The following is a 23478-nucleotide window of genomic DNA, read 5'->3' as shown; positions in this document are numbered from 1 at the left end:
TTTATAAAAATTATATTTTATTAGCGCAAATAATGTTTTACAAACAATTTTCTAATTTTTTTCCAAAATCAACTAACTGACTTTACCTAAGTGCTGCCTACTTTTGCGCGCGCATGCTAATGCCACCAATAATTGAACTACCTGCCCAAAACTGGTCGTCAAAGCATAAACAATACAACAATAGAATAAAAATTAAATACAAAAGAAAACAGAAAAACTAACAATAACAAAGTGTTAAATTTTAAACTAACTAAAAACCACTAGTTTTAAGCCCCACTGTTAGTGTTTTACTTACATTACAGTAAAGATATAATAGAAATTATAGTAAAAAGCTGGCTTTTGGCGCGTTGCATACAAAACTTGTTATTATAAATATACAAACAACAACATAAATAGATAAATAAAAACAAAAACAGTGTGACAGTTAAATAATAAACATACATATGACAGTGTGTTGCATGCAAATGTTAAGTTTTAATATTTTAATTTAAGTTTTATAAAAACTGCACAGAAAACAAACAAAAACAAACGCGAAAAGTGAAAAGTAAAAAGAAGAAAAACTACAATAAATTTTGTAAAATGTAATGATTAAATTAAATTACTAAGTAAAGTATAAAAATCCAAATACGTAATTGCATGCAAGTCAATCACAACATTTTTAATTAAAAAACAACAAACACACACACACATACACACATCCATAGAAATTTCATTTATACATATTAATGAAATTACAACAACAAAAACAATTATTTTCTATTTTTTTCATAAAATATAATATTTTGCGCAATTGTAATAGATTTTTAATATACATATATATAGTTTAAGCCATAATTTCAATTAAATTTATTTTAATTCATATTGTTTTCGTTTATTAATTGGTTTTATGGGACAAACACATTGTGTAAGCTGCTGTATGTTGATATTTTGGGGTAAACATGCAATAAGCGGTTTTGCAATGAAAGCTCGAAATTTCAAACACCTTTTTTGTTTTCTTTCGCATTATTTTATTATTACACTGCGGAGCTTTCACGTTAAAAATAGTGGTTTGGTAATGAAAGCTCGATTCTTTAAAGCATTTCATATTTTGCGACGAAAATATTTTCAAATATCAAAAAAATGTCGTGGATGAGGTTTCACATTATTATTCAATGGAGGTTTCACATTATTATTCAATGGAGGTTTCACGTAAAAAGTAGTGAAAGCTTTTCAAAATAGTGGGAGCTTCGATTCCTTTAAATTAAAAAACATTTTTTATAATATAAAGCTTTTGAAGGCTCATTTTTTAAATTTAATATTATACTATTGAAGTTAACATGAAAAGCTTTTCATTAAAAATCTACTGCAGCTGGAGTGGAAATTGCCATTTATTGATATTTTAGGCTAAAAAGCAGCAAAATGTATTGAAATAAGGCTCAAAGCTTCAAACTCGTCTTCTGTTTTTTGCAGCATTTCGCATTTTGCAAGAAAATATTTTCAAATATCAAAAAATGGTTCTGAATGAGCTTTTACATTATTAGACTTTGAAGCTTTCACGTCATAAAATGTGAAAGCTTTTGAAAATAGCATCGATTTTTTTGCATTTAAAAAAAATTATTATTTTAATAGAAGACTTATGAAAGCTCCATTTTTTAAATTTATTACTGTGCCATTTTAATTAATATAAAAACCTTTTCATAAAATCGACTACAACTGTGGTGGAAATTGCTATATATATTGATATTTTGGAATAAAAAAAACATAGTGAGTGGTTGAAATCGAAACTTTATACACGTTTAATTTTTTGCATAATTTTACATTTACAAAAGAAAATGTTTTTAAATATTGAAAACCTATTTTGGGTGAGCTTTTAAACTATTAGGCCATGGAGTTTTCTCGTAAAAAGTAGTGAAAGCTTTTTAAATTAGTGAAAGCTTCAATTTCATTTGGTTCAAAACAAATATTTTTTATAGTGAAAAGTCTATGAAAACTCAATTTTTAAAAGTTACTAATATACTATTAAAAAATATTTTTTAATATTTAAAAAAAATTTGCTTTCGGTAAACTTTCACACTATTAGGCATTGAAGCTTTCACGTCAAAAAAAGCGAAAACTTTTTAAAATAGTGAAAGCTTCGATTTCTTACTGTTCAAAAAATATTTTCTATAAAAGGAAACCTATGAAAGCTCCATTTTCAAAACAATCTATATAAATTAGCATAAAAAACTTTTCATTGTTTCAGCGTTTTTACATATATTACAATGAATTAAAACTAAAACACAAATTATTATGCAAGTAATGCCAGTGCATTGTAATTTAGTAGTCCAAAAATATGTAATAAAGCTTTCACTTGAAATATAATGAAAGCTTTTATCGAAAGCCTCGTATCCCAAATAAAGTTTGCTACTTTATAATAACAATATGTATGAGTGTGAACAAAATAAAAAATTATTAGGCAAATTTGAAAAATGGAAGCTCACTGTTATCAGATTTTTCACAATTTACAAATTACTTCCGATACTCTTCGGTGAAACCTGAGCTTAATTATACATGTTTCATAGTTTTGTTTTTAATTTATACAACTTTTATTATATATTCGATTTTGAAAGCTTTAAGTAAAAATTATGTTTTACTTGAACTCTGAAGTTTATTACCATTTAGGTTGAATATACTTACTCTTTCATGGTACTAGCTGGTATTAAAACTATCATTATGTGACATTAAAGCTTTTAGATCGATACGATATATAGTATATCACTTGGGGCTTTGTTTGACTTATAACACCTTTTGATTTTGAGGAATGATTTTGAGTGGCCAGATCTAGTAGTAGTGGTCACTTCCCACGTGCATTTTTTGTGAATCCAAATCTAGTTTTACCAAGGAAGAGAATCACATTTTAGCAAATTTAGTATATTTATTTCAGTACAGATGAGTGGATTTAGGCTTAGTTGTACAGATTAACACCCTTTTCAGGCATCCTTTCTGACTTTTGCCACGTAGTTTGTAACACTCAAAATGAAAAATCAGAGACTTACGCCAGTCCGGTTAATAGAGTTGTCCGCTTAATAGATTGTCCTTAATAAAATATAAAAACATCTTGGAGCATGATTTATGAAGATGTCCGCTTATAGAGCGTCCCTTTAATAAAGCATTTACTGTATAAATGATCAGTATGAAATGCTGAGTTGACATAATCGCCTCCATTTGTTTGTATACAAGCAAACTAGTCCCTCAGTTTTTCCGATATCGATCTGAAAATTTTCACACGTCTTTTCCTTGTCGAGCAGAAATTGTTGGTATCAGACCACTATAGCATATAGCTGCCATACAAACTAACCCTGACCAATCAATAGAGTTCTTGTATGGAAACTTTATCTTGTATCTTTTTTTTATTTTTTTCCGTTGCACAGACTTGCATGCAACATTTAGTTGTTAAGCTCACCGACTTGCGGGTCATGGTCTGCATACGTACAAATATACAGTACCATATGGACATTATACATACATAAAAACATCCATGGATGAAAGTTTGGTACATTGTAAGTGAAGTTTGTTGTTGCAAATGACAATTTGCCCCCATGGAGAAACCTAACCTAGAATCAGGTCATGTCGTTATGTTAATAAAAACAAAAATAAATGTGGCAAACAAAATACATGGTTTGCAGTGATTGGTGACAAATTTAAATTATGCCAGAGACAAAAAAAAATTAGAGTTTAATTAATGAAATTAATAAAATTGATACATGAGGGTTTCGCACATTTTATAAATGCATAAAGAAGACATTTTACAGCAAGTAGTTAAAGTTGAAAATATATACTCAAGGTATATAATATACATATATAAAAAATGTAGTCATTGCACACACACACACATTTACACGCATACACACATACACACATACATATAGTACATATGCAAGTAAGTAAAAGGAAAATAAATATTTTAAATAGTTCATAGTCAAAGAAAATTGTATTTTCGCCGCATGTACATATTTACTTGGGTATATGAGGTGCATGCGTGCTTATAGATAAGTCATTTAACGGGAAGTAGTTAGTAAAATTTTTTGAAAAATTACAAATTTATGTATAAAATTGTGCTGCACATGGTATATAAACACACTAATTTACAAACACCCACACAAATATATACATAAATGCTAGTATATATATAATATAAGCATACTAACTATGTAACATACATGTAAGTATGTTTGTATGTCTGTTAAAAATCACCATTGTATTGGTGCATCACCCCCCGTTCCCTTGAAAAATGAGAATTATTAAGCTCATTTAGTGTTATTGTTGCTATTGTAGCACCCAGTATGTATGTATGTGAGTTATATATATGAGTGCACAATATATTGTATGTTTATATATAGTAAGTGTTATTGTTGTTGTTTGTTTGAGAAAACATATCCGCATAATTCGCAAAGTCTCATAATGTTACATATTTACTGTTATATGTGCATATGTACATATGTATGTAAATATACCTACATATGTCTGTATATATGTAGGTAAATATGTATATGAGACTTTGTAAATTAGCTAAACATCGATGTTTTTTATATGATTTGCGAAAGAAAGTTTCCAATTTCCTTTCTTTTTATATCACCGTTATAATTTTAAAAGGTTACTCAATGTGGGTTAGTCGGCCAGGGTTGTTTAAGAACAAACAGAAACTGATTTCATTAAAAACTCTCTCTTAATAATCCCTTAGGGACTACATAGAACTACTAGTATTATGAACACTTCCTTTTGTTCGGGAGAAAAATCGGAAAGGAGTATTTTTATATTTGAAATTATCGTTATTTCGTTATATGTCTGTCATCTTCGATTCGCCAACACTATAGATACCCACTAAGATCGCTTACCAAAAACTCTACGTTGACATCAGCTACTGAGTTCGCTAAATCTTCTTTAACCCAATTTGTTACCAAAGATCTAGCTGACCATCAAAGCAGGCAGTCCTCAGCGTCATTTATCTAAAGTGAATGGAGATGCATTTATAGGTTGTCTACTTTTTTAAAGAAAAAACGAAGAAACTTCAAATTTAATTTCGAATGTTTATTATCATTCGAACGAACATTCTTTGGCGTTTACATTTTAAAGATTGTCTCTTTCAAATGTTTGCCGCTCTTTCCAACCGTTGTGTCCAATTTTCAACGACTCGTTCGAGAATTTCGACTGGTAACTGGCGAAAGACATGCGTGATGTTTTGCTCCATGGCCTGAATTGAGGCGAGATTAGGCACATAGACTTTAGATTTTACAGGATTCCACAGGAAAAAGTCTAACGATGTGATATCACAAAATTTGGCTCGAAAGCGTCGTATCTTCTTAGAACTTGTCAAGAGTTCGTAGATCGAAGCGATGTCGCCTGGGTCGTAAGTCTTTCTATGATGAAATGCCAAGCAATAATGAACAAAAATGACATAACAGCTTGACACCACTTACGCGTGATCTGTAAAAAACAGCTATTGAAAAAAAAATTTTTTTTTTTTTGGATCAGCCGTTACTTAAACAGTCCATAAGCTTTTATTCGGCACTTTGAATTGAAAAGATGTAAATAACGAGCTAATGCCAGTTATATTTTATGACACCCCAAACTCGGTCCATGGATCGCCACATATAGGGATCAACATATGTGAGAGTACTATTAACTCGAATTTTCAGTCTAGAGAGCCTACGTCCATGTCCTTTCTTTAGTGCATACTACATACTCCACAAACGAGACAATTTGTGCCAGCTTTCGTTAATGGTTATAATTTTTTCTACTACATTTTTCGTAATGAGTTGACTAAGCTTGTTTTTTAATGATCTCCGTTCGCCTTTCCATTGACGGCACGTCGTCTTTGAATCGGGTTTCTAGCGCTTCTGTAATTTTGTCCAATTTTGCGCTATTGAATGCGTTACTTATGTCAATTGTTGCGAGAAGGACTATTGGCATCGAGAAGTATTTGTTTTGATGAATTTCCTTCGCAGTGCGTTCAAAGTCTTCAACGGTTCCGATGTTGGGCCTGTCTGGTTTAAAATTATAGTAAGTAAGTAATACTTCTAGCAGTTTTCCTGCAATATTATGGTGAAGGTGTTTCTGGGCCTCCTTTGCCTTAACTTATCAGGGTCAGATGCTGTCTCTACCATACATCTGGGAAAATGTCTTTTACAATTCTAGTAATAAGTGCGTGTGTTCCATAGCGATTCACTTTATCACTTCCGCTCGTATTATGTCAGAGCCACGGCTTTTTACCTTTAAAGTACTTGTGGCCGTGACTACATACATACCGCACTATACATGGTGAGTTTTTTCTCAGGTAATGAGATAGGAACAGAGTGTTAACAATGTTTTCTATAGCTCACTTCGTTTACGGTGAAAAGTAGACGGGAGGTCACTTGCACATACTCCGGCGGGTCTCTTACCCATCATGTCGATTAGTCTATGACCGCGAGCAGTTTTTCTGAATCTATCTTGCAAACGTCCATTTACAAATTTTTCTTCTTTTACATGTTTTTGATGTTTTATCGGGGCCTTCGAAGTAGGATATATATTCCAGATTGCTACCTCTGTAGTCTTCTAGCATTTTCCACCCACGGAGCTGGTTTTCGAATTCTTCAGACACCGGCGTGATATTGGAGATTGTGTCGTAGCATCTTGGCCTTCTGCAAATGATTTGGGATCCTCTATTGGCAACGTTTAAATGTAATTTAGCCGGCATGTCACGGATTCTATTGTTCGTAATTATGATCAGTAATTTAAAATTAAACAAATGAATGAAATACGAAAATATCCGTGAAATTAAATGCGAGAAAGTGATCTGAGGATGTGTAGCTCGGTAAACATGGAAACTGCAACTCAGCTTTGCTAAAGACCTTGCGGATCTGTTATCTGAGCCAAGTCGAGTTTAACAAGTAATCAAAAGCTTCAAAAACGGACTGAAAATTTCAGTTATCAAATGAAAAGCAAAATAAATTAAAGAGAGTAAACTATTGCTATAAAGCAAACCTGACCGTTATTCCTCATTGAGTATACAGAACTGCTCTTCAAAATTAATTTTCAACTTAAAATTTGTTTTTTCACTCCTTTATTTTCAAAACTCCACTTTGTAGTTGCCTTACGAACAGTGCCTCGTTTTTACAAAATAAAAATTTAAAAAAAATATATATATATGTACCTAAAGCAGTGAATGTATTGAAAAGAAAATTGATAAAAATAAACACAGAGCGAAACTAAGAAACCTTTAAAGCAAAACAATGCGAAACCAAAACTAAAAGCAAAGCAAAAAAAGGGCACAAAATAAGACAAAACAAAATAAATGGAACTCTTTTAACATACAGATGTATGCAAATATGTACAGTTATGTCTACAAAAACTTGAAAACTGAAATTTTGAAAATAATTGAAAATATACAAAACAGGGCATCCAGGCGACGTTGAAAATGAAATGTGAAAAGGAATTTATTGCAGGTGACAACTGTGCTACTTATTGAACAAAAACAAAAACTAATACAAATAATAATAACAATAATAAATAGTAATAATAAGCAACCAGTGAAATAAAGGCTTTAAAACTTAAAATTACAAACAGAAGACAAAACAAGGAAATTTAGTGAGGAAATAGCGTAAATTGTTATACATACAGACATTGAAATATACATATGTACCTACGTATATATGAGTATGAAAAAATTGAGCATTAAATAAAACGTAAATAGAACTAAAAAATAATAAATAATTAAAGAAAAATTAAGTTAATTAAAAAAATTAAATTTAAAATACTTAATTAATTAATACTAATTAAGCACAAAATATGAAAATATGCAAAAGAAATTAAAAATTTTAATAAAATATTAATTACAAAAAATGAATAATAATTAAAAATGTATAATAATTAAAACAGCCGCCTCCTTAAATGTTCAACTGTTGATAATATCTTAAGAAAGAACTTTGTAAGAAAAAAATATACATACATGCATATATAGTACATATTTACAAGCACCGACAGCATATGCATATAAACACATACATACGTATGTATGTATATGTGAAGACTTTGCTGAAGTTATAACTGTTTATAGTTTGCAAAAATGGCATGTGGCATGCCACACCCAAACATACCTTACAGAGCAACGTCCGTTACAAATAAATTAGTAGAGAATTAACTCAGCTGTGTGTTTAAGATAGCAACAAAATGGCTTTCATGTGAGAGATTTTCAATTCAGAGGCTATGTGCACCCTTAATGAGAGCATATATATAATGTAATTAAATAATGGCGAAAAAGTAATAAAAATACAAATAACTAAATAATAAATTATTAAAATATACCGGCACGTCAGACATAAATGTTTTGTATTATACACCGACACTCACACACACACACACACTCAAAGAAAATCAAGAAAATGTCGTTGCAAATGTTGAATGTTGAATGTGCCCTACTAACTGCCCCCCATTATCCTGTTTGGCATAACTGTTTGTATATACACATAATTAAGTGCTAAAAATGGCGTAAAACTGTAAACGCGTGTGGAAATCTATTTTAAAGCATACAAAAAAAGAAAATAAAACAAAATTCAACAAATAAAAAAAAGTTATAAAAATATAATATTATTACTTATTTTTATGTAGTTTAGACATTTTTTTCTAGATCAAGCTATGAAAAAACTACAAAGCAACATGAGACATTGTTCCTCCAAGAAAGTACCTTTTTGCGCCCATAAACACCCATGCCCACCTTAAACTCATTTATGTAGGTTGCCTTTCTCGTTTTTTAGAGAACAAAAACAAATATTAATCATCGAAAATCGCTTTATTGTTTTTAAAAATGTTGAATGTTGAACTGTTTGAACCCAGTGTCGACCAGTCGGACTAGTAACAAATTCTAAACAACTTAAACACCAAAGTCTTATCAATCTACGTATCGGAAGAGGATTTTGATGTTATTTTCTTGCTTTATTAATCAAGCTTACGTTGAACTCTGACATTTCTATTAAAAAATAGTCCAAAATACGCTTGAGCATCGAAATCGATTAGTTTCTAAACATTTTTAGCTCGTCTTATATACTTATCTTAAACAACCTTATTAATATACATATATTCTCCTCTCCTTCCCTCGTCTTTTTCTTTTTTTTTTTTTTTTTGCTGAAAATGTGCTCCGAAAACTATCCCATCATTTAGTTCTAAAAAACTTATTTCACTTGAACCAAAATTAGTCATTAGTCCACGTTATTTTTATGCCATGAACAGGGTATATTAAGTTTGCCATTAAGTTTGTAATACCCAGAAGGAAACGTCAGAGACCCACCCTATGAAAAATATATTGGGTAGTCGAAAAAGTCTCTTCGAATTTCTAATCAAACTTCAACTTATTTTATTTTATATTTATAATAAGAAATAAATAAGCAAACATGTACCATTTCGGTTGACCACTTTTTGCCATTTTTCCGCCAGAGACATTATTCCATCAGTGTAAAACTTTCATCAGTGTAAGTCGAAATTTGGAAATTTCCAGAACAGCAGCGAGCGAGCCACTGTTGTGCTACACGAACTGATACAGCATCGTCTCTGTAAACTTTACAAACTTCAAAAATTTCACCATTATTTTCACTCATTTTAAAGCAGCTGTAACTATTTTTCAACTTCCCCGAATTTATTTGATTTTTTGTTAAATGAAGCTTAAAATCTTACTTTTCCAACACTATACGGTATGACTCAATCTGATTGTTAGCCCCGGAGATATACGACTGGAGCGACATCTATTGACAAAATATGAAAATATATATTTTTTTACTTTTTTCGAATTTTTGAGTTGAAAACTAGTTGTAACATAACCTAAATCAGCGGCTTAGTGGTTTGAGATAAAAGCGCCACACAATAGATAGCGATTCTTCGAAAAAATAGAATAAAAAAATATTAGTGAAATTTTTTTCGTAAAAATTTTTATATAAAAAATAGTTTATTAATTTACCTTTGTATTTGTTTTTTTCATATTACAATTTTAAAATTCAGTTCTACAACTTTTCTCGCCCTATATTCACACAAAATATATGTATATAGTATATAAAACCGCCTAAAATTGTCGCTGCCTCAATATTAGATACATAATAGTTGTCGCAGGCACTGTAGATTATAAGTAAGTTCGAAATAAAAATTAAACTTAAAATCAAATGCAACAACAGACTAAACACATCGCTAGTTTGAAAACTAAAAGAAGGGTGGCACACACTGCACTTTACATGCCATTGTAGGCTGGACCGCCGCCACCCTCCGGCACCACCCAATTAATGTTTTGCTTAGGATCCTTAATATCACAGGTTTTGCAGTGGATACAGTTTTGTGCGTTGATCTGTAGCTTCATGTTGCCACCCTCGTCATTGGGCACATACTCATATACACCGGCTGGGCAGAAACGTTGTTCGGGACCTTCATAGATCGCCAGATTGTGATCAACCGGAATGCGATCGTCTTTCAAAGTCAAATGTGCGGGTTGATCGCCCTCATGATTGGTGCCGGTCAAGGCCACGGAGGAGAGTAGATCGAAAGAAATCTTACCATCCGGTTTGGGATAAACAATTTGTGGGCATTGACTAGCTGGTTTGAGGGAAGCGTGATCGGCCGGACCGTGTTTCAGTGTCCACGGTTCGCGACCACCCGTAAATATCGAGAAACCGCTTAAAACGAGACCACCATACATGCCGAGTGGATTGTGGAAAGAGGGGCGTACATTACGCACATCACGCAAATCCTTCCAGATGAAGGAATTTTGAATTCTAAACGAAGTAAGAAAAATGTATTTATTCAAATATAGATCAAATGTATGAAAATAAGGAAATTGGCACATACCTGTCGGCATAGGATTTCGGCTCAAGTCCAGCAGTTGCTTGAGATTCGCTGTTGATCGCCTCCACGGCGCTCTCCGCTGCCAACATACCTGTAGAGTAAAGGAATAATATTAGTTTGTTGAAGCTCCATAAAATAACGTCAATAAATTTGAAACCCAGGACAAACCTAGGACTCACCGCTTTTCATGGCATAATGCGAGCCCTTGATACGCGGCACGTTGAGAAAGCCTGCACTGCAGCCAACTAAGCAACCACCAGGGAAGCTCAGTTTACTGGGCAAACTCTGGAAACCGCCCTCGTTAATTGCACGCGCACCATACGCGATACGCGTTGCACCCTCGAAAACGGGACGCACCTTCGGGTGTGTCTTGAAACGCTGGAACTCCTGGAAGGGACTAATCCAAGGGTTTTTGTAATCCAAACCGACCACAAACCCCACCGCGATTGTTGGTGTGGGCTCATTCAAGTGATACAAGAAGGAACCACCGTATGTGCGGAAGTCCAGTGGCCAACCAATTGAGTGTTCGACCAAACCGGGTCTATTATATATACAATCATGATTGTTTAAATGACATTTCTTTATTCTTCCGCACTCGTACTTACACATGCTTCTCGGGTTGTATCTCCCATATCTCCTTCAAACCAATGCCGTACGTTTGCGGCTGACTACCCTCGTTCAAATTGAATTGTTGCATCAACTGCTTACTCAGATGCCCGCGACAGCCTTCAGCGAATATTGTTGTCTTCGCGTGTAGTTCCATGCCGCGTGCAAATGTGTCTTTGGGCGAGCCATCTTTGGCAATGCCCACATCATTGGTCGCAATACCTTTGACACTGCCATCGGGATGGAAGAGAACTTCAGAGGCCGCGCAACCAGGATAAATTTCAACACCCAATGCTTCGGCTTGTTCACCCAACCATTTCACTAGATGGCCAAGGCGTACAATATAATTGCCATGATTGTCCATGGGCCAGCCTTTGAAGATGGGTAGCGGTATGCGCGCATTAGCGGTAAGCAGTGAGAAGTGATCGGTGCCGACCGGTGTGTTCAGTGGTGCGCCCAAGACTTTCCAATCTGGAAATAGTTCATTCAACGAAATCGGATCGATGACTGCGCCCGAAAGTATGTGGCCACCGACTTCCGCGGACTTCTCCACAACGCAGACGCGTAGTTCCTATATTTGAGCAAAATCGTGATTGAATGATGTCCGATTTGTTAATTCTAAAATATATATTTCATACCTTTTCCTGCTCAGCGGCCAATTGTTTGGCACGTATGGCAGCAGACATGCCCGCCGGACCACCGCCAACTATAACTATATCCACTTCATCTACATAGCGTTCCATTTCAACTTCTGTAAATGGTATTTAGGGAATGAAATAGATCGAGTTGTTGGACTAAATCGTTGCAGCTCTTACCTTTCCAACGTTCATCTTTGTCGCGTGGATGTATCGTATAATGGGTGGTAATTTTGGGATATTTGACCACATCGGAAACGCTGCGAACGAATGTTGGATTGAACAGTCTATTGGCTGCAATTAAAAAAAAGTGTTGAAATAATTTTATTATATTTAGAGTTTATCGAGTTGTCGAGTTGAAAACTAGGCCTAACCTAACTCAATTCATATCTTCCTCTTTGTAAAATTATACGAATCATAAACGATGATTTCATGATAAATAAGACCCACTACTAGGATACTTTTCTGGAATTTTTTGATTCGGAGAGCTCGAACGAACAAAAGTCAAACATCAATCTATAACAAGGATCATATAAACAGTTGACAGTTTGTACTTGATGAACGAAGATATATCATATCGCTTTATATTGGAATTCTGAAGCTCTCCAAAACCACATATGCATGGAAATAACTTTTCCTCACTTCTTTGAACCAACCCAAAACAGCTTCTAAAGACTGTACTAAGTACATATGTATATACAAGATGTGTTCCAAAGTAAACAGGATTTAAAAAAAATCAAATGTTTTATTCAAAGTAGTCTCCTTCTGCTTCAATATAAAGTTTTGCACGTTCCAAAAGCGTGTTGATCGAGTGTTTTAGGCCGTTGGAAGGTATGGCCGCCAGTATGCCGGCGCAAGCGTTTTGAATGGCCTCTATGTCTACATAACGCTTTCATTTCATGGGCAAATCCATTTTTCCGGAAAGGAAGAAGTTGCACGGTGCCATATCTGGTGAATGCGGGGTGTGGTTAATGGTTAAAATGTGATTTTTGGTCAAATAATCGTCCTTCGAATATTGAATTCTGAGCAAGTTTTGGTCGTCAGTCAATTTGTGCGGAACAAACCGGGCAAACACCTTTCGTAATGCCAAATGTTCGATCAAAATGCGATAAATATATATTTTGGAGATGTTCAAATCCATTTCCATGAATTTCAATGATGATCTCGGCTGATTTTTGATGAATTCACCCACAGTTTCGATGGAATTACCGATGATCACGGATTTTGATTGGCCCACGACCACTTTGGAAACGTTGAAACCACTCGTGCACTCTGCTACGGGATAGTCAATCATCGCCATAAACTTGTTTCAATCGAAACGTTTCAGTGAAAGTTTTAGCAATTTTAAAACAAAATTTAATGTTGGCTCTTTGTTCGAAGCTCATTTTCGCACCGATAACACAAACATACTGACAATTAAACCGCAATAACTTCACTTCCGGTCGATGAAATGTCATGAAACTGGACAGTCGTTAAAGATAGCAAATTCTAATGCACCAGTCGACATATAGATGGCGCTACATTCAAAATGTCCTATTTACTTTGGAACGCACCTTGTAAAATATAATTAGGGGGTTCGCATAGACTCACAAAGTTATAAGTTATAACGATCCGAAAACATAGCGTTCAGAGCTGTGTTTGCATAAACATATTTTAGTATGCAATCCAAAAACAAATTTTTTAAACTACAATAAAAATTTATGATTTTACGATGCTTTATGAAAAGTTATGAGTACCTCAAATGTCAATACGGTCCAGCGGTTGTGAGTCAGTGCTTGAGGGAAGATTTATGAATTATGAAACAAGAATAGATACAGTGTATGCTTTCTATGAAGAATCTTGGCGGAGGTAGAAACATTTGGTCACTTTCTGCTCCATTAGTTAGTCTTACCTTTGACAAACCAAAAGTCATAGCCGAAACTGGCTTTAGCCGTCTCAACAAATTTTTGATAGGCTCAAAGCTCTTTGACGTTTTATAAAGGTGTTATTATTCAGTAAATAGGGGCTTTTAGTTACCACAACGAACCTGTGTTCAAATGAGATCCGTATTGGAATCGTCCTAGCTAACCTAACTTTTTATGAAAACGCGGACTATTTTTCGGGACTTCCATTATAATCCTTTTTAAGCTTTATTTTGTACTGCGGAAGCTCAAATAATAACGATATTTTGAGTTGGTTCATCACTTGTCAGAAATTAAAGCCAACTCTAGTACCTGACATATTTCATTTAAAATTTTTCGACAACCAAAATATAAAAAAAAATTATACTAAATGTGATAAGAAGTTTATCTCTTGCTCACTCAACAGGCGAAGCTGACAAAAACATTCATAGAAGAAAATATTAGCAAATAAAGTAATAAATTATATACTATAATATGGTATTTAAGTGACTATCTGATTTTGGTTTCATTTTTGTTGAATTCAAAATATCAAAGTGTATTCGATCTATTTGATCTATTGATATAAAAAACATATATTGTGTCGAAAAAGTTTTTTCGTATTTCTAATCAAACTTCAACTTATTTTTTTCTATATTTATAATAATAACAACTAAATAAACAAATATGTACCATTTTGGTTGACCACTTTCTGCCACTTTTCATCTAGAGATATTATTACATCAGTGTAAAACTTTCATCAGTGTAAATTGAAATTTCGAAATTTCCAGAACGAAAACGAGTGAACCATTGTTGTGCTACATGCATTCTTCCCTTTTTTATACAAAAATTTCAAAATATAACGAATTTCTTCATTATTTTTACTCATTTTTGAACAGCTGAAACTTTTTTCAACTTCCCGAATTGAATTTTTTCTGGTGAAATTAAGCTTCAAATCTCACCTTTCCAACACTATATGGTATGACACAATGTGGTAGCACTGGAGATTTACGACTGGTGATATGAGCACCAAAAGGTTGTTACCGACGAAAACATCAAATCAGAACCCACAAAATAATTTTGAATGTCCGTAAAGTGAAGTTGTTCGAAATTCCAGGCACTCTAAACATATCAACTGAGTGTGTACGTAAAATACGCGGGCTCACTTTTGACCAAAAACAACGACGCGTCGGTTGATGTCTCCCATCGTTTCTGCTGGGGTGCTTTCACAGAAATCTTCTCTGCAGATACCTACTTGGAGCGCAGCCGCCTCCTAGGAGCATAAAGATGTCTTTCCTCAACTACGTCGATGACCTAAAACAATATGCCGACCAGACTTCGGACGCAACAAATTTTAGACATGCATTGATCGCCATTCACAGTGGAGCCAATAATACTTTCAACAACTCCCTCTCGGTAAATGGCGTACTTGGATTCAAACCACCACCCATTGCTGACGAAGTACTCGAGTTGCCCCGAGAATCTAGAGTGACGCTTGTGCAACTTCATTCTGGATACTATAGGATATACTTATCCAGAATAGACTCAAAGACAAGTATGTCCAGCGTGCGTGAGTCCTGGCGTGCCCTGCTTTCCCTACACATCTGACACCTTTTTCCCTATACTACAAACCTGTCGACACAACACGTTTCCTGGGCTTACCGTTGGATGTCAATGAATAAAACATCCACCGAGTGGATTGCTCATGATGAACTCTCTTCAAAGCGTGGAAAAACGTAACAATCGGCTAGCAAGGTTATGGTGCATGTATTTTGAGATGCATATGGAATAATTTTTATTGACTACCTTAAAAAAGAAATCAAGAGCAAGTGTTACATAGCGTTATTGGAAGGTTTGAAGGACGAAATCACTGAAAAACCCCGCATTTGAAAAAAAAGAAAGTTTTGTTTCATCAAGTATCACAATGATGGCAAAAATTCATGAATGAGACTTCGATGGTTTCCGCATCAACCGTATTCTACATATCTGGCCCCAGAAGCTATTTTAAAAATATGCTCGTTGGGAAGAAAATTTCAATGAATGAAGAGATGATTTGCCGAAACTGAAGCTTATTTTGAAGCAAAAAGCAAATCATGCTACAAACATGGTATCAAAAAATTGGAGGGTCGCTATAATCAGTTTATCACTCTTGAACTAATTTGAATAAAAAAACGAATATGGTAGGGCGGGCACTATTCAATTGACTTACATATCTACACCTACATATATCTATTTGTTCTTGTACATGCCCAACAGTACATAGTATATATTTAGCTATATATACATATGTATATCAATGATCGATGTTTTTCACAAAGGCAAAATACACAGCCATATAAGAAAAGAAATATAAAATATAAACATATATACAAAGTATATATGTACATTCATATATAATATATAAAAAATTTGAATTTCAAAGTCAATTTTAAATGCAAAATAATCCAAAAATTCGCAATTCAGACACTTTAACATTTGGAAATGGAAGAAATAAGAAAAAGGGGAGTGTATATTGCCTTCGTGAAAATCATCGATCATTGACAACCAAGATCTGCTGACTTGCCAGGCCCCTCTTTTGCTGCTAGAACAAATTTTTATATACACAAATACATCCATGCATCTACACATATATGCGACTACTTCAATAGTTATGTAAGAAGCACTGTGGCGTTGGAATTATCTATCTGTTTCGTCTTCAATTCTTCTTACCTTTTGCCAGCTTCAGTAGAGTGGCCATGTTGACTGCCTCAATATGTTAGATTGTTAAAAAGTATACGTAAACAAAGCAGTATATTTTGGCAATTAGATTTTGTTGTTGTTATTAGTATAGGCACTGTGCAAGTAAGTCAGCTGTAACAACAAACAAAGTGATAAAAGCAACACAACGCAATGACAACAATGTGTGCGGCGGTGGCGTTTGGACTTTTGGACCCGTCGAAAGCAACACACTACCGCACGAATACACACTTAGAAGCACCGAATTTCCACACTAATCGTAAAGCGCTTATTTTTTGAAATGTGCGTAGAAGAAAGTGGAATATTTTTGCTTAAAAGAAAATTAAATTTTATGGAAAAATTCACTTTATCCTAGCCACTCCAATTTCAAGCTGCAATCTAAGTAGCCAACTAGCGAAAAACTAAAATAATAAGTGATGTGTTGAGCTGCCAGATTGTTTAAGGAAACTGAAGCGTTGCCAACCACATGTGTTGCCGGTGTTGATAAGAAATGTCAAAGTTGTTTTGCTAAGAGTGGTGCTTGCCTTGGCTAGAAGTGACAGTGTTAATGATAGGCATTTTATTAGTACTGTATTAATGAATGGTTTGGAGGCATGATGTCAAATCGACATTCAAATTTATATAGTACCTATACATTTCAAGACTGGAGCAAACTCTTGTATAACCCCCAGAAGTGATTTAGTGCCTGATGCTGAATGGCAGTGAAAGCATAACACTAAGACATAGCGAACCCGATTCCCAACTCGATGGAAATGGAGCACAGGTTCCATTGCCCAACCATGAAAAAGTTCCAATAGCAATCTGAGGATAATAAGAATAAGTTCTGACCAAAGCATGCCCGACGCAGTGAATGAGGGCAAGACGAAATATCTTCTGTCATCAAACAAACAGTCGTCGCAGCGTCGGTTAGGCTCCCACATCACTGCCATAAATTCGAAGTCGTAGATAATGTCGTATATCTTGGAATCAAGAATAACACTAACAACAATGACAGCGATTTAAGAGACAGCGCCTACGATGGCTAAGTAAAGTCGTCCGAATAGATGAAACCGCTCCAACTCTGAGCATATCCGCTAAGGGAAGCACAGGAAGGGGAAGATTTCCACTCCATCGGAGAGCCCAGGTGGTGATGGACCAGGCTACACTTGGAATCTCCATTTGGCGCTATACCGTGAAAAGGAAGAACGATTTGCTCACAACACAGGTCTGAATTAAGATTTCAGTCGCAGGGGAGCACCTTATAATATATGATTTCTGTCCTTTTCATCGCTAGCAACCCATTTTCATTACCAGCAATTCATCTGCTTTAGAAATTGGTATTTTTTTGCGATTCATTCCCTTATTTTATCGATAATTTCTATAAGTATCTCGAAAGCTTATTGATGCTTAATGCGTGGGTGTCGACGATTAATAGTAAGAGATCTTACTGACATCGTTGGAATAACGGAAGCATCAGTGAAAACCATTTTGAAAGATCATTTGGGTTTAAGGAAAGTGAAACCACGATTAATTCCAAAGTCACAAGGTGAAACAATGTTTTCCGACTACCAGGATGTCATGAACCTTTATTACCGGCAGTGAGTCTTGGATCTGTGCGGAAACTGACGATCAATCGGCCGAATATCGTGGCAAAGGTCAGCCAAAGCCCAAAAAACCACGCCCCAGCAGGTCAAAAATTAAGTTTTTATAGACGATCGATGATCGAGGTGTGGTGCACTCCGAATTCTTCCCGACCTGCCAAACTGTTAACAAATAATACGTTTACGTATTACGTCATACGTTTGCGCGAAAAAGATGCTGGAATTACGAACCGACAACTCTTGGTTTTTGCACCACCATAATGCGGCCTCACATACTGCACTGATTCTTCGTGAGTTTTTCGCCAAATTTTCAGCCAATATTGTTCCGCAACCACTGTATTCCTCCTATTTAGCTCCGTGCGACTTCTGACTATTCAGCAGACTCAAACAACCGCTCCGAGGAATCGTTTTGTATTCAACTGAAGCCATTAAACTTGAATCGCTGCGCCATTGAAGGTTATTCCAGAAATTGACTTTAACAACAAGGATTGGAAAAATCGTTGGCACAGGTGTATTGGGGACAAGGTGGAAAACTTTGAGGTGGAGAAGAATTTTAAAATTATGAACAAATTCTTACAATTTTTTACTCATAGTAATATAGATAATTATTATTTTAAATGCGTGACATTGGAAGAGCGTCCATCCAGCTTCGATTTTGAGGCGCAAATTATTTACACAAACCTAAGAAAAATCACAGCAGACACTTTGCAAATGGTTACCTAAGTCCCATGTGTAATAAACACGCTTAAGCGCCAGACGATATATTATCGAATTGCAACTTCAAAGTAACAAAAAAATGTAAATTATACTGTTGTTCTATAAATTTGGCTAAAACGTTAAATTATAAAATACACACATATTCTCACATATGTACCTCACGTAGGCATCAATATCTATTTATATACATATGAATATAGATTTGCTTTCCACAAGCAACAAATTCCAAGTTCAATTGATTTGGCAAAAAGAAATTGCTTTGTTCATTATTTGAAATATGATATGATATGTGTATTGTACTTACACTTTTAACTATGTATTCATGTAAGTCTATATACTTGGTAGGTTATACGTATGCAAATTCTCTCAAATGCCTCAGCATCCACTGATATTTTCCACTTTTTTATAGACAAGAACATGAAAATGCTTTATTACTTACCAACACACCTTGTAGCTTCACATGTATATTAATAGTATGTATAAATACTTATGTATGTATGTAGACATATTTATATATATGAAGGTATCCACACATTTTCTTGCCACCAAAGACGTTTGTTGCTCAAACGCACCGGCCGTTTATTTACCCATTTCATTTGAGTGCTTGCTGTCATTTCAAAATATTTACTCTCAGTAGACAAAGTACGACATTATTTTTGGCATAAATTGCACATCGGCGGTTGAAACAACGGATCTAAGCAACCGCAATGTGCAACAAGTGAGAAGCTTAAATCGTGCACTTAAGGACATAAGTAGTGTATGTGGTCGTCTTGTTAGCATTATTTAATAAAATAGATTTTTAGTATTAAGTTTAATAACTGATAGACTTTAAACCTTAGTTTCTTATACTTATTTCCCTTTACAAAGGTATGAAGAGACGGTGTTGCTATAAATAAGCTAAGGTATATACATACATATAGGTTTGAGCCATATGTAGAAGTTCACGCAAGTTCACGCAAGTCAACTTTTCTTAATTGGGGAGGTGCCACTGCACAGCCACTGCAAGGCTGGCATCATCGCCGTCCAAGAAGTGGGATATACAAGGACTAAGACGAGTATGCCCCTGTGGCATTTACTACAGTGGCCAAATAAAGGAGCGCAAGTTTGGTGTGGAATTCGTGGTGGGAGAGAGACTACTTCGCCGAGTACTGTCATTCACTCCGGTGGATGAACGTCTAACTACAATCCACATTAAAGCGAGATTCTTCTATGTACATATCGTTGATTTGCGTCCACGCCCCCCCGGAAGGTATGGACGATATGACCAAAGATGTCTTGCAGCATACCTACGTGGGCAGAAGCCACCACGATGTCAAAATCGTGCTTGGCAACTTTAACGCCAGGTTGGGCAAGGAAGGTATCTTTGGCACAACAGTCAGTAAATTCAGCCTCCCTGATGAAACCTTCCAAATGGGTTGAAGCAGATCGACTTTGCCGGACCCGAAAGAAGGCTGTCTGTAATACCAGCTTCATCAACCGCCAACCAAATCGATAATGTTGTGATAGACGGCTGACAAGTTGCCAGTATTTTAGAGGTGCGTACGCTCTAAGCTTCTCGCATTGACTTGGACCACTATCTTGTTACAGCGAAGATACTCACCCGCTTCTATGCAGCAAAAAACTGCAATTGACGTTAAACAGCGAAATGAAAGAACGACTGGCATGCTGTTGTAAACTCGGCTATTAGCGTGTAAGCCGTGTCTACGCCTATAAAGGAAAGGAATGACCTCCGTAGCTGACGTTACAGAGGTCTGAACTGAGGATTGATTCCTACACAGCTACTGACGTGATTTTAAGTGTGCTTTGGGTGTTTTATAGAGCAAGATTCTGTAATTATTTTAAGTAACTCCTCACCTTTAGGCTGAGATATGTACTATTTTTTATTTAATTTAGTTTATAATTATTTTATATTAATTTATTTTGTACTCATTAAATCTTTTTTCAATAATTCAATTTTATTTTATTATATTTTCTTTTTTATTTTATTACAATTTGTTTCATAACTTTTTAAATTCTTTATACCTTTTATTTTTATTTTTTTTTACAATTATTTATTTACTTATTTTTGCTTCCCTGTGGACTTCATTCACAAGAAATCATCGCATTAATTTAGTTGTAAGCAATTTATATGGCTAATTAACGTTGTGCGTCTTGCACACACTCACAGCCATGTGTACGAGTTGCAGGTTAGCAAATTTGCATTATGTCCATATTTATGCTCGTTATTGCCGCTGCACTTCGAATAAACGTGGCGTTGGGTTTTCCTGCACACGTTTTACTTACGCAGCCTCGCGACTGCCACGAAGTATTTACTATTTAAACTTTACTTTACTCTTTTTCGCTTTTAACTTTTCTGTGTGTTTTGTTGTTTTTGCTTTTCCGCAAATTACCGCTAACAATGTGGAAAAGTGAGAATTGAAAATTCACTCGCCACAGACTAAGATCCCTTAATCTGCATTATTATAGTTATATTTGTTTTAGTTGTTATTGGTATTGTTTTTGTTATTACTGTTATTGGCTAGCGCATCGTAGAATGTGTTAAACATCTCAAATTTGTAAGCTACATAATTTAATTTGCCTTTTAGTTTGATTAAGTGCAACTTCCGTAGCGTCGGTAGTCTTCCACCTCTGTTATACAAGAGTAAGGGATGATCAAGCGTGGGCGCAGCATCTGTTTAACATAAAATATATACGAGTTGTGTAGGTTTGTAATTAGTATAATTTCAAGGCGGCTTCGATTTGCGACGCTTTAGGCCAGTTTCAAAAATTTATATTCGTGAAAACAAATTCAGATATGAATTCAATTTCGGGGGCGTCTATGGTAGGAAGCTCATTTATTTGGTATAAATCAGCGGCTTTTCTATTTCTATTTCTACCTATCTAATGTTTGTATACCAGTTACTTGTTCGATTCGCACCTTACATAATCTGGCTATTTTATTACACACAAATATAAATCCGTGCTAGAAGCAAAAACAAATGCCCCTTTTAAGTTAGAAAGAAATCTACTCTCCTTCGTTAAAACACCTTAGTATATTATTTTTCATGTGGCTATAAAAACCCATGCAGTCAAGAAAACATGCAAAAGGATAACTAAATATTTGTATAAAAATGGAATTCTTTACCACATTGGCAAAGTAAACTTTTAAGACTCCAGCCAACAGAGTTCGTGCTGAAAGTAAAAAGTGGTCTAAGTAAGTATAAAATTATAAAAATTTATATCGAACAAACCATTACACCCAACCCATTTTTTACACGAAAAACAAATTGTATTTTTCAACCAAGCCAAAGGTTATGCCAGTTTGCGAGTAATCCATAGATTCTCCTGATTTGTGTTAAGCTATTGATTTTTTTTTTTTTTTTAATTTGAAAGTTTTGACAAGAGACCACAGTCAAAAGACCAAAAAAAAGCAAATGGAGCTGGTCGATTGGCGGTGCGCCAAAAAACACGAAGAAAACGCACATGAGGGAAATATTCTATGAATCATTTTGAAACACTTTGCCTAAGATAGTGGGGCAAACAGCGAGCTAGCGATATTTAAGGCGAACTTCTTTAAGGATTATAAAAATTTGTTCGTCAACTTTTGCGATATCCGCATAAAATTTAATACGTAGGTTCATTTTGATATTCTATTGATCATATATAATAATATATTACATATCTCTTATAGAAGCGAAAACTTCGCCTTAAAAATCACTGCCTCTAAACCAGTTTTAGACCCATAGTTGCGCAGTCAAAGTTGTGCAGAAAAAAATTTGCCTGCTCCAATATATGTACATACATCTGTGCATATAAAGCAAGGTGTCTGCACTTCCGACTATTGAGTATTGTGTTACTCTGTTCGTCAGTTCTCGTACGTATACTCCAAAAAAAAAACTGTGTCTAATTCAAAGTTTCTGAGTTGTTGACAATGCTTGCGGGGATTCAGTTTTATCAAAAACACAAGTCTAAGAGACTTCAAACACGGGCGAGAGATCGTTGAAAACATGACTCTGGACAACCTTCGACCTCTTTAACTGAAATATTATATTAAAACAGTTAAGGATATGGTACTTGAAAAGTCAGGCAAATGCTTGAGAGATGGTAAGAGAGCTCAGCATCTCTCGCAAGTCCGTTCGAATGATTTTGGTGAATATTTTGGGTATGAAACGCGTTCTTGCTCGACTCGTGCCAATAAAACTGAATTTTTTTTCAAAAAGAGTATGATTGTGACTGAATTTAAAGCAAAAATGTAATGAATACCATCGATCAACCAACGTATTCACCAGATTTGGCTCTGTGTACTTTTTTATTGCTTCCTAAACTGAAATTTTCGCTTCGTGGAAACCATTTCCAGCCGATCGAAGGGATAAAACGAAATTCGCTGAAGGAACTGAAGGCCAACCCAAAAAGTGAATTGGAAAAATCGTTGCCAGTGCAGTTTATTTACAAACACAGCGAGACTCTTTTTTTCGGAGGTGGAAGCTTCAAAGCTATAATAATTTTTCCGGAAATGCGCGATTCGTATTGGCC

General features: G+C 34.9%; 2 protein-coding genes across 3 annotated transcripts in view; one reads left to right on the top strand and one right to left on the bottom strand.

Annotated features, from left to right (window-relative positions):
* LOC108971206 (putative fatty acyl-CoA reductase CG5065) overlaps window positions 1-23478 on the top strand; it is an 80300-nt gene that overhangs the window by 9409 nt on the left and 47413 nt on the right. The window lies entirely within an intron of this gene.
* On the bottom strand, window positions 9988-17100 carry LOC108971205 (electron transfer flavoprotein-ubiquinone oxidoreductase, mitochondrial). 2 transcript variants are annotated; one of them, XM_018937093.1, is made up of 8 exons: window positions 17015-17100; window positions 16643-16783; window positions 12237-12350; window positions 12060-12172; window positions 11421-11992; window positions 10995-11356; window positions 10819-10906; window positions 9988-10745 (listed from the first exon to the last, which is right to left on the bottom strand). In XM_018937093.1, exons 2-8 carry the CDS (start codon window positions 16668-16670, stop codon window positions 10208-10210), a joined length of 1815 nt encoding a protein of 604 aa, XP_018792638.1. In that variant the 5' UTR covers window positions 16671-16783; window positions 17015-17100; the 3' UTR covers window positions 9988-10207. The 2 variants fall into 2 exon arrangements, with proteins under 2 accessions (XP_018792638.1, XP_018792637.1); XM_018937092.1 differs by having other exon boundaries at window positions 16643-17075.

This window comes from Bactrocera latifrons, unplaced genomic scaffold (genome assembly GCF_001853355.1).
Source record: "Bactrocera latifrons isolate USDA-ARS-PBARC rearing strain unplaced genomic scaffold, ASM185335v1 scaffold_33, whole genome shotgun sequence".
Lineage (NCBI taxonomy): Eukaryota > Metazoa > Arthropoda > Insecta > Diptera > Tephritidae > Bactrocera > Bactrocera latifrons.
This window is presented reverse-complemented; position numbering and strand designations above follow the sequence as displayed.

Bases quoted from the DNA above. Each gene is read 5' to 3' on its own strand.
- LOC108971205 (XM_018937093.1), bottom strand. From the start codon at position 16,670: ATGGCCACTCTACTGAAGCTGGCAAAAG. The intron at 12,351-16,642 runs GTAAGAAGAATT...TTTTAATTGCAG, and splicing joins TCTACTGAAGCTGGCAAAAG to CCAATAGACTGTTCAATCCA. The intron at 10,746-10,818 runs GTATGTGCCAAT...TACTTCGTTTAG, and splicing joins CCGAAATCCTATGCCGACAG to AATTCAAAATTCCTTCATCT.